This window comes from Symsagittifera roscoffensis, chromosome 5 (assembly GCF_963678635.1).
Source record: "Symsagittifera roscoffensis chromosome 5, txSymRosc1.1, whole genome shotgun sequence".
Lineage (NCBI taxonomy): Eukaryota > Metazoa > Xenacoelomorpha > Acoela > Convolutidae > Symsagittifera > Symsagittifera roscoffensis.
Window position 1 is genome coordinate 53,558,636 of NC_087066.1, and position 12,610 is coordinate 53,571,245.

A 12,610-nucleotide genomic window follows, 5' to 3' on the forward strand; every position below is an offset into this window, starting at 1 on the left:
AAAAATCTGTTTTATTATCTGAATACTTGAAATTACCCGTGACAAATTTGGAAGATATTGGCTGCCCAAAGATTGAACAGTTATTGGGTCAAGAAAAACATATTTGCAAACGACATTCTCATTTACTTCCCTCGCATCAATTATTAAAGCATTGTACACGTAGAAAATCCCAAGTTTTTTTCGATTGGTTACAAAATGAACTGTCCAATGATGCAAACAACCTTCTCTCCAAATTTGGTGGTTTATGCTTCAATGAATAATCAGAGTCCTGAAAACAATTTAACACCAAGAATTAAAGTTACTCTTACGCGGACAGGCATATTAGACTTTCGAGGAAAACCACTCCTGCAAAAACTCGAACAAATTACACTGAACGATATCGAAATCGACAATTTACGGAAATTTTTTACAGTTCTTGACTACTTTCACCTGTACAATGTCCAGACTCCAGGAATTTCGCCAGTCAATTCCGTTGTTCAATATCAACCTGGAAGGGCTGCAACCTCAGCTGGGAGAGAGAAGACAAATCCATTTGCATGACAATCAGCTTCCAGCTGAACTGAAAGAATTAGTCAAAACTGATAACGTCGAGGAAATACATTTAGTTCAAGCCACTATCAGAGTTGCTGCTCATTTTGTTGTTAAGTTCAAATCTAATTGTAACCATGACAAATTCACAAAATATGAGTTTTTCTTTATTGAACGAGGAGTTGATTTGCCTGTTGAACCGAAATGACGAATCACATATATATGCCAAGTTTTGTGAATCATAATAAATATATTTATTGATTGTTTTCATTTTCTTTTGATCTTGTGTGATTACTAGTTGCTAACATGTCGTGTTTGAAAATTCAAAATTTCAAAAAAAAATTTTTGCCAAAAGAAAACACACAAAATGTGAGTTTAACAGGTGAGAATTTACCAAAAGAGTTATTAGACGAAATCAGTACCGGAAACGTAGAAAAAATTGTTCGGATACTTCTGACAGACAAAAACATAGCAAGATATATAATAAAACACAAACCAAACGGCAATAGATCAGAGAGAAAAAAAGGCGATTGGTATGCAGTTGTAACTATCAACCTTGATTCAAATAAGCAAAAAAAGTCTTCCAGTAAACATGGAAATTGAAGAAACCACCACTGTCGAGAACAATGATTGCGACTTTGTAGACCTTGGTGGTGCCGAACAGTCTTTATCTCACGAAAACAGATCTTGGAAATTTTGTAATTCTGTTTCTCTTCCGTCTGCAGAAGTTGTCTTTTTCACACAAGTCTGTTTCATTTTCATTTTACTCTCTTTATTTATTTCAAAATTGTCTTTTTACAATCTTAGTTGTGACGAGACTGCCATTTGGCTTTCAATACTATCCAGTACAGTTGGTTACATGTTACCCAATCCCAAGTTATAATAATGAATAAGATCATTTCAACAAAAGATCGTCTGTTTATGTCCGTTTCAGGTCCCTCGGGATCTGGCAAAACTGATTTAATTTTTCAAATGCTTCTCAAAGGTACATTCTATCCTTCGTATAACAAAATATTTTATTTTTATATTCACGATCAACCCAAATACCGTTCCTTTGTTTCTCACAACAAATTTGATATTGAATTTATAAAACTGTCCAGCTTTGAAATTGTTAATAACTTACGGGATTGTATGATTGTCTTTGATGATACCTATGAAGAAATTTTTAATGAAAAAGATTTTGTTAAATTAGCTACAGCAGGCCGACATAAAAATGTTCATGATATTTATGTCAAGCACAATTTATTTCAGCAAAGTAAGCAATCACGTACAATAGATTTGAATACAACTCACTTAATTTTGTTCAAATCACCTCGAGACATTCAACAAATTGATTATTTAGGCAGACAGTTGAATAATGCAAAATTCCTCCGTCATGCGTATCAGTTGGCAACGAGAGAAGATTTTGGTCATCTGTTGATAGACTTGGATCCCAAAACTTCAGAATGTCTTCGTTATTCGTCAAACAAAGTTCCACCATCACCAACCATTTTCTATCTACCATCCTCAAAAGCAGTTATCGCATCTCTTGAAAATGAAAGAGAAAGAATTATGTATATTGAAGCAAATGCTCAATAGTCGCCATTGTAGATCAATTTTGACAGGAGCTGATTCAAATTTTATTAGATTTCTTTGCGATTGTTTTATGAATGTTTTTCTGGGACATGTTCCAGCTAACAAAAGTTTCATCGAGAGTAAGAAAAGACCATTTGAAAAAATTGTTGACCCTAAGTTTAGTATCCGAGAAAAACGAAAATTTTTGGCAAACAATATTTCATTGGTTAAATCAATCGGAGAATTGTGTTACATTTACCTGAAAAACTAGAACCTCAGGCATGTATGCTGAAGAATTCATCCTCAATCCTCGAAAAACATATGCTCCAGATGAAAAAACTGCACCACAATCTCAAATCCTTCATAATCCATTAATTAACGACAAATCATCTCAACTCAATTACATACAACGATTTCGAGAACGAAATATCAGCCGTGACTCTCCACCACCATTAAACCCAACATCTTCTATTCCTTTAACCCCTAGTAATGTAGTACCAAATCTTCGAAAAAGTAATTTATCTGCACGTACTAATTTCAGTGATGATGGTGATGATGAAGCAGAAAAATTTTTTGAATCATACAATTCACTGCAGCAGACAAGCTCAAAGAGAACAGAAAAAAACGATGAAAAAAGTAATGGAAAAACCGCTGAAGTGTTTCGAAAGGTTATGGAATCCATTCAAGAGCTATTGGAAGCTAATAAATTGGAAAGGGCAAACATAGTGCTAAAGCAGTTGTTCAAAGTTGAATCCTTGACTTTGGACGTTGACGGATATGTTCTAATTCAAGGAAAACCAACACTCGTTAAAATTGAATCCTTTTTGTACGATACACAGCAAAACACAAAAAACTTGAGGGTGTTTTTTATCCACAAATTTTGAAAGAACTGAATCTTGATCCTAGCTTAGTGTCCAACACTTATGCCAAACAGATTCTCCGCTCGCTTAAGAGCGAAGCAGCTAAGCCCTCAACTTCTTCCTCCTTTGTCTCCGACGACAACCCGACAACTGAGGACTCGAAGATATCAAAACCCTCCTCTTCGAAGACTCGATCGACAACTCTCAAACCCAAAACCAAGCAATCCGACAAAAGAAAAACCCAGAAAAAAGAATTTTTCCCCACCACCAACGACGACGATGACGACGATGATAAAAACTATGGAAGCAGTAAAGAATCGTTTGCGACGACGTCAACAAAAGAATGGAAATCCTACTATCAGTGAAGAAAAGAAACTCAAATTACTCTACACAAAAGGTCCAGCTGCATTTGGTAGCGTTAAAAATTTAACAAATGCTAGTCAACTCTCACCAAAAAAAGTTAGAAAATTTCTGAGATCTCAATCATCACATACAAAGTATGGATTGTTTCGTAAAACATATCCTCGGCTAAAAGTGATTGTTAACGATATCAACGAAATTTGGTCTCTTGACTTGGCTTATGTTGATAAATTGGCTAAATATAACCGAGGGGTACGATATTTCTTAGTTGCTGTCGATTGTCTCTCTCGCTACTTACGAGTGGAACCCCTGAAGACCAAATATGCTAAGGAAACAACCGAAGCTTTCAAAAAAATGATCAAAACAAAACAACCAAAAAAAGTTTGTGTTGACAAAGGCACCGAGTTTAAAGGAGAGTTCGAAAAGTTATGTACTAAACGAGAAATCATCAAATACAATACTCACAGTGAAAAAAAATCAGCGTTTGCCGAAAGAAACATTCGATCGCTGAAAAGTATTATCTACAAATACTTGGAGTTTGAATGGACTTACATTTATATTGAAAAATTACAAAGTTTTGTTCAAACGATTAAGTCACGCGTTAATAGAATAACAAAATTGGCTCCAAACAAGGTCACAAGAAAACATTTACCTGCTTTAGTTTCATTAATTGCAAACAGTTCATCAAAGTTGGTACAGAAACCAAAATTTTATGTTGGTGACTATGTGCGAATAGCGAAGACTGACTTGCCTTTTAGAAAAGGTTACAAGCAGATTTTTACAGACGAAGTTTTTGAAATAGTTGACATTCCTACTGTAAAACCTCCAACATACAGTCTCATTGATGCGGAAAAGGAAGAAATCAGCGGAAAATTTTATGAAAAAGAACTTGGTTTAATTGGAAACAAAGCTGATTATAACGAAAATGGGCAGTGATGAATTTACTGTACATTTGATTTCAACAGCATCAATGGATTATTTCTCAGACAACACTTTGGCCAGTTTTCGAAATTTTTGTAAAGAAGAAATAGCTTTAGACGGAGATTGGAGAGTTACTCTCTCAGAAATAATTTTCCCCACAAAATTAAACAATGTTACTGATGAGGAATTTACGTACTTCAGAGCATCCGAAGTAGTAGCCAGTAAATCCAACGCTGGCAATCGGAATACAATTTCCAGACCCTACTATGGCGAAAAAGTTTTTATCAAATCAGGAGAGTACACTTTTATAGAACAATTGATTAATGAGATAAAAACAAAACTCAAAGACAAAATTCATTTTGATGCGAGTCCTCAAGAAATCACGAATAGCATGAGCATTTGGATGAACTCAAATGAAGGAATCTCATTCCCAAGTCCCCTCATGTACGCTGCTCATGTACGCTGCTGGTTCTGACTCATTTTGCCCACTTAGCAGGTCGAAATCTACCAAATCCTGTTCTAGCTCTTTGTCAGTGTATGTGGGTTGGTTGAACCCCATATATGGTGGCGTAAAAAGATCCACGTAATAGCCCCCCTGCGCTTCTATAGATTCAGACAAATCCTCCCTTCCGTTATCGGCGGGAGTGGTGACCACATCTACGTCATATTCGCCCCAGTCAATGGTGCGCCCAATTTCCAAGGCTACAATGCAAAGCTTGATGAGAACGGTGAATATCACATTGGTTACAAAATTATAACCTCCTTCGATGCATCTTATGAGGGAAACGAACTGTACGAATCTCATTTCCCATATGACTTATCAAGTGGGACAAGTCTAATTTTTGTCTATATTGACATTATTCAATACCAAACTGTTGGTGATGCAAAGGCCCCATTGTTACGCGTCATTGATTCAAATAGACGCATCAAAAACGGTAGTGCCTGTAGCATTGAACCTAATCATCGAAAAAACTTCACTAATTTAGACTACAAAAAATTATTCACTTCATCTGTACAATCAATATCGGTACAGTTGCGCACAGAAACTGGAAGACTAGTGCCCTTTGCAGGAACTGGTAAAGTTGTGTTGACTCTAAAATTCAAGCGCTTTGATTGAAAACCAATGGAACAATATTATGCAAAGCAAGCTTCACTTCCTCATTTCTCTGGACACTACCGACAACGCGGCTGCTGGTATTGGTCGTGTTGCTATACCGTTTGCACGACGAGTTATTCTACCGGCTGCAAAAAAATTGGGCAGAGAACTTTTGATGAGTGCAGCGCCAGAACTGATTGATGTTGCTATGAAAAAGAAGTCTCCTAAACAAGCATTGAAAAACACTGTCACAAAAACTGCAAGAAAACAACTCGGCAGTGGTAGACGTCGTCGAAAGACACCAATGAATGGATTACGAAGAAGAAGGTCAGTAGGTGCTCGAGCAGTGAGAAGTCGAGCAGATTTTTTCTCAAACATAAAAAATGATCGCTAATTTGTTACCCAATGAAGCTACCCATAGCTCTCTGGATTTGTTTGAAAAACAACCCCTTTTGATTACTTTTGAAAACGCTCTTGATCAAAAAATTGGACCTGTCTATTCACCTAATGGACCAATGCTTGAATTTGAAATCACTGGTGACCGTAATAATTTTGTTGACCTGCAAAAAATTTATTTGGAAATACGATGCAAAGTAACGCAATCAAATGGAGCTGATCTGCGATACGACAACACTGAGCCTACTGTGTCTGATTCACCGTTCCTCGTAAACAACTCCCTGTATTCCCTTTTCTCTGACTGTACCCTCTCTGCTAATAGACTCAAAATCTCAAATGCCAATAGTAATTTTGCGCATAAAAGTTTTATTGGAACAGAATTTTCTAACAGCAAAGGAGCCAAGGACTCATGGCTTAAGTGTCAGGGATATTGTTTTGAAAACAATCCCGCTGCAATAGATGCAGCTGATTTCACATCTCAACGAGAACTGGTCCGTGAATCGAGGGAAATTTGGTTCTATGGACCCGCTGGAGTTAATTTTTTCACATGTGACAAGCATTTGTTGAGCGGTGTTACCCTCAGACTTTCCAACAGAAGACGTTCTCATGAAGACTTTCTCATCATGAAGACTTTCTCATGAAGACTTTCTCATCATATCTGAAGATGCTGCCAAGCATTACAAGCTGCAAATACTCGAAGCGAACCTCTATGTTAGAAAAATGACTGTGACCGACCATGTGCTCTCTGCCATTGAATCAACTTTGCTCAAAACTCCTGCGAACTACCCATATCAAGAAGAAATTACAAAAACATTTCTTGCAACAACTGGTCAGCGCAGCTCGCAACAGGAAGATATTTTTGCTCGTGAACCGGTTAGACAAATTATAATAGCATTGAACACAAATAATGCATTTCTAGGAACAAACCGAACGAATCCTTTTCATTATCAAAAGTTTGGATTGGATCAAGTTACCTTGAGACGGAACGGTTTACCAATAGCAAGTACACCAATCAATACACAAGATCATAAACATCTCTTCTTTAACACACTATCAGCGCTAGGTTTGTTGCACTGCGGGCTGGGAATCACTCTGGATAACTACCAACAGCACTTTATTATGTGTTTCGATCTCACTAGCACACAGCAGGCAGCTCATGACTTCTTGCATCCAGAACTTACTAACTGCTCAGTTTCACTCGATCTTCAATTCTCAAACGCTTTGACAGCAAACCTGGAAAGTTTTGTTTGGGGTATACGCTCATCGAATGTATTTGTTACATCTGACCGTAAAGTTACAAAGAACGTCCTTCCAATTTCGACTGTCTGAAAATGGATGAAATCCAATTACAGGATCTCATTCAGAACTGTAAACATCTGAAATATAAGTTTCTTGGAGTATTTGCTGCGGATAATTTTCCACCTCACATCCCAAACAACATCTTTATGATTGTGAACACTTCAAAATCAGATTCTCCGGGGACACATTGGATTGTGATTTGCAACAGAAGAAATGTTTTATACTTCGCTGATCCTCTCGGTCTTCCTCTTTGGCAGTACACCAATCTGTTTATACGATTGAACGAGAAATTTCATCAGGTCACTGAATTAATGACAAATTATCCCATGCAAGACTCAAACTCTACCATGTGCGGTTCTTTTTGTATTTATATTGCACATTTGATTTATGATAAAAACTTTAATGGTGATGCTTCTGATTTTGTTTACATAAATAATCATGTTTTGAAACGTTTACTAACTCACATGCTTTCTCATTAACTAACTATTTTATATGGTTGTTTTGTACTCTTTTCAATTTCATTTTAAACATTACATTTTTTAGTAATTGACATTTTTACTCAATTGTTAAATTATTAGCAATAATCCGAGAAGTTAGATTACTATTAAAAAAAAATGCAAAATTGATCTATGGGGGATATCACCATACCAACAACTGTTGCCTCCTTTCAGAACAATTTCCGGACGGGTTTCGAAACGCCGCCTTTCGGCTGAGAGTCGAGCGCCATGCGTTTTCCTCTACTCGGACCCCAAGAAATTTTGTTCCACTTCAATTTTATAGTAACAATTAGGTACAAGTTTAGACAATATTTCTACACAAAAATGGATCAAACATGCACAATACTCGAAAGTTTCCTAACCCATATGCTTTTTCATTAAACTATTATTTAGTTCTGCATGACTGTTTTCGTATACATTTCAATCAACTTGTCAATGAAATTAAGCTTCTGATTTCCTTTACATTAATGATTCTATTTTGAAACGTTTCCTAACTCTTATGCTTTCTCATTATTTAACAATTTTCTTATTAGCAATTGTATTTTTTATTCATTTGCTTTAATTGATTTTTTTCCATTTTTTTTGTTAATTAGAGTATTAATCAAGTATCGAATTACAATGTAGGCTCAAAAACCATTTGGCCCACTTTAGATTTATCAAAACATTTTAGTTTGCTAAATAGAATACTTAAAAATATAGCACTATTCAAATTATTCGAATAAATTTCAAGCTGATTCTATACATATATTCCAAACATATTCGGTGCAGAAATCAAGCGTCTTTCATATACCATGCATGAAACTAATCGCTATAACCACTTTATATACCACTCCAATTTGCTGCATGAACAAAAAGAACGAAATACACCGTCTGGGCATTTGGACGATTTAGCTATCAACCTAACAAAAATTTACATTCAGGATCATTGGTTTAAAAAATTATACATTGGGATCAAACTTGTGGGATCAGTACTTTTACATGGGATCATTATTTTTACATGGGATCTCAAAAATTTACGTTGGGATCTCAATACCCAATGATCCCTGTAGGGATCACCCCCCCCCCCCCCCCCCGATCCCAGTGTAAATTAGCTATACTACTTAACTGTATTGTTATTTTTGTCCTAAGTTTGAGCAAGAAATTGTTCTCAATAAAACTCTCTGGAAGTGTTACAGTGAGTCACAGTTGCTTGCCTTAGGACTTTTTTTTACCTCAAACCATTAATTTCAGGAGGATCGATTTAAAAGTTAGCAATCCATATCAAATTCGAATCGACGTTTTAAAAAATATCTCATTTTTTCCAGTTTGTGCAATGGAAATGTCTACTGCCTATCTGCCTTCTCCTTTGCATTTTCCTTTCAATAAATATAAGAAGGTTACGTTTAGTCTTTTTTTAACCGCCCAAATTTCCTCATTCTTGCATCGGCGCAAAATCTTGATTTCTTTTTTTAAGTTAATTTTTGCTTCCTCCGAGAGCAGACCTCAGAATCATAGAACCACCACAGAAAACGAGAAAAATTTTCTACCATCCCGTAGATGTGAAAATTTACTCCTAAATCTTTCGTTAACGGACGCACGATTGTTATGATATTTGACAAGTGGACCAATTACCCAATTTCGAACATATCTGGTCTCTTAAGCAATCTTGCAAAACCAGGGTTACATCATTTAAAAGATATTTGATAACTGTGAACTGTTTGTTAATTAATGAGTGAAGGGAGCCAAAGTGTCCCCCCCCCCAATATGTGCCGACAGCCCACCTGAGACTCGAGGTAAGTTTTCATGTCGTTCTTCTCCTGGAACTGGTGCCGGAGGGCGTCCAGTTTCGAAGTCACCTCCTGCAGTTCCTTCTGCTTCACTTCCAACATTTCCATCTGCTCCCCCAACTTCTTCTCCGCCTCCCCCAGTCGCTCACGCTTCGGCGCAATCACCTATATGTCAATACATAACCTCATGTTGTTTATGTCATGGTGTTTAATTATTATTACGTTTAGATAAAATGATCTGTTCATATTCTAAATTGATCGAAGCATTCTTCAAGGTCTTCTTGGTTTTGACCATTTCAAAGATAACATTTTTACTGTCACATTCTCTGACTTCAAAAATCAGCTTTATAGTAGAAAAAACAAAAGTTTGGCTCTTTTTGACGCTAATAATAATTAATCTGCCTTGAAATCTGTTTTAAAATTCATACATTTAAAAAATTTGGCTCAAAAATTAAAAGTTTATGTGAACTTAATATCGGTCTATATAGGAAAAATACAAACGAACAAAATCAAAACCTTGATCACGCGGTCATACACTTCAATAGCTTTAATCCACAGACACATTCCCTCGCAGGCCGAGGAGGCGTTTCGAATCCGGGCCGGGTCGAACTCGGGGTTGCTGATGTACTTGTCTCTGATCTGTTTCATCACTCCTGGTCCAATGTTGTCTTTGTCGTACTCTTTCAGGGAGTCCAGGAATTTCAGATCTCCCAACATCTGCACAAACCAATTGTTCAAGACATGCATTGACTTTTGCGTATAGTACAATCAAATCATTTCGGTAAAACTTCGTAATATTTTAGTGATTCCTGGACTATTAATAACAATATTGGGATCACTTCAACCACCTCTCAAAGGTACCGTTAGCTTCGTTTTCAGAGACGACGTGATAGGATATCAATATAACAAAGATTGATCCACCGGGGAAAATGTTGAACTGCAAAAACTTTTTCAAGGAAAGTCTGTCGAATTATTTTTAGACTGCGTGAATCCTTTTGTAAATCTTTTTTGATTGGTACACGTTGTTTTGGTAAAACTTGTTTGCAGACTTATCGGAACAATCCACTGGCGTTCTCGGATCTATAAAACTTACCTTTTTTGCAGTTGGCCAATAATCGTCGATCATCTTTCCATTGGCGTCTGGTTTTCGGGTTGGTTTCATACCCTGAAAAGTTTCATTTGAATTTATCCGCTAAAATTTTAGCTCAATTTCCGTAAAACTAAAAAAAAAGCTTAATTATTTGATCATATATGGATGACAAATGATCAGGCTGTTAATTTATTTTAAGAGGCTGTCATTGAAGAGTAGTGAAAAAAACATATTTCATTAAGTTTGATGGTAGCTCGTATAAAAGAACCACCCCTATAAAGAACTATATCAACAGTTAAGCAAGTGCAAGTTTTGCACCTAGAAGCGAAGTTCCCTTCCCTTTTGCAAAAGAGGGGGGGGGGGTAGTATAGATATCCAGCATACGATACCTTCATGATGCATATGGCCTCCAGCACAATTTTGATCCCCTGAGGGGGGTTGGCCATAGTCTTGACGAGGGAGATGTCCTGCTCCTTGAGGGTGTTCAGGGCTGCCACTGCCGCATTCAGAGCTGGAAGTGCAATGTTCAACTGCTCCTCACACTCGTCCTGAAACATCCAATCAAAATCAATTAAGGTATGGGAGATACCTAACTCATAATCCAGAATCAGAGGAATCTTTCCCAGGCTCTTTTCCAATTTAGAAGTTGATGAAACATAACTTTAAAAAGTTGACCATGTAAGTTGTCGTTGTCAATAATTTCACTGTTGTATCTTGAGACTACACCGGGGGTGTCGTTATGATTTAGCAACACAGAGCGGCACTTTTGGTTTGTTTCTCTAAAAAATTGCCAGTGACGCAGGACTTTCGGTCAAAATAGGGTCTTTATAGTTAGTTTAGGTGAGCCCGGATAATCATTTTGGAATGAAATGGTCGAACGTTTTTATTTTTGAAAATCCCCCCCCCCTCCTCCTCGAGAAAATCCCTGTTTGCTTCGCCCCTGCCTACTCCAAATTATAATGCAGTGGCTTGCGTTAGAGAAGGGAGTCATCCAAACAAGTATTTAAATCGTCACTCACCTGACTTTAGTGACAGGTTTTAGTGCTCTCATCGGCTTTATGCGTGAAAACATTAGACGCACAGTAAAAGAATGAAGAAAAAAGTGTACCACCTTCGTCTAAATGAAGGAGCACTAAAAGTACCACCTTCGTCTAACAAGGAACTTTATTCGTCTATATGAGGGGGTTCGAGAGGGGGGGGGGAGTTGCAATGAAGGCCGAGGGCTGGCTGACCTTGATGCTCTGTGACTCGGCAGCTGCCCTGTTGGCCACCTCCTCGTCCTCCTCCACCACATTCTTCACCTTCTCCACCTCCTCAGTGTCCCTCTGGATCACACCCATCAAGTCCTCCGTCTCCTTCGAAGTCTGGATCAGCTGTGGCTGCAAGTCCTTCAACTCCTCACTCATTATCGCCACTTGAGTCTCAGCGAACTCCAGTTTCTGCAGACCGACCTGTATTATAAAAAATGGAAACTCTTTCAAAACGACTCATGAGAGAAGTCGAATACCATATTTCAATTGTAATTTCAATGACGGATCCATGACGTTTTGCACTATTCCATAGTTATCATATGGCATCTAAAACTGCGCCCTACACTAAGATCATTTATCCACGAGGGATAGGACCAACATACGAGCTGTACAGCTCATCACGGCGAACCGCTGTTGTGCCCCTGCTTAAGAACTACATGCAATTTTTTTGGTTATTTTTCTGGGCTGGGTAATGTTGCCTCACCCTCAAGCAACGAGCACGGATCATGGTGGGCCTCGAACATCCGACCTTTCGATTGAGAGGCGGAGACGTAACCACTTCACCACTGCTCCCTCTTAGAATGTCGAGTATGTGGCAATAGCTTAAATTGCAAGGGAATAGGGTTCCCTGTCAATGGGAAAGGTTTGCTATTAAACCAAAAAATACTATCGCAACCTGCTAAAAGATTTTACATTAATCGTGATTGAGCCATTAACAATTTGATAACTGCCCGAAACACTTAGGTTTCTAATTGCCTGCTTTTATTGTATTTTGATTTTAACTAGTACTTGTTTTTATACTTGATTATTTTTTATTAAAATTTCATCAAAATTGTTATCATTATAATGGATTATAAATCGTTTAAACATCTAAAATTGGCCCTTATAATTAATTATAGTTTTGCTAAAAGTATGATTATATTTATAATATAATCAATTAATTTCCCTTTTTACTGAGTGCGGGTATGGTTTTTTGAAATGAATTTTAATCAG

At 37.2% G+C, this 12,610-nt stretch overlaps 1 protein-coding gene across 1 annotated transcript in view; it reads right to left on the reverse strand.

The window, feature by feature from the left end:
• LOC134846236 (dynein axonemal heavy chain 3-like) overlaps positions 1-12,610 on the reverse strand; it is a 174,034-nt gene that overhangs the window by 81,392 nt on the left and 80,032 nt on the right. Inside the window, exons 60-64 of the mRNA XM_063863505.1 lie at positions 11,600-11,818; positions 10,757-10,915; positions 10,371-10,442; positions 9,794-9,994; positions 9,272-9,442 (exon numbers count right to left, since the gene is read on the reverse strand). Coding sequence (XP_063719575.1) covers positions 9,272-9,442; positions 9,794-9,994; positions 10,371-10,442; positions 10,757-10,915; positions 11,600-11,818 — 822 coding nt within the window. The remainder of the gene's footprint in view (positions 1-9,271; positions 9,443-9,793; positions 9,995-10,370; positions 10,443-10,756; positions 10,916-11,599; positions 11,819-12,610) is intronic.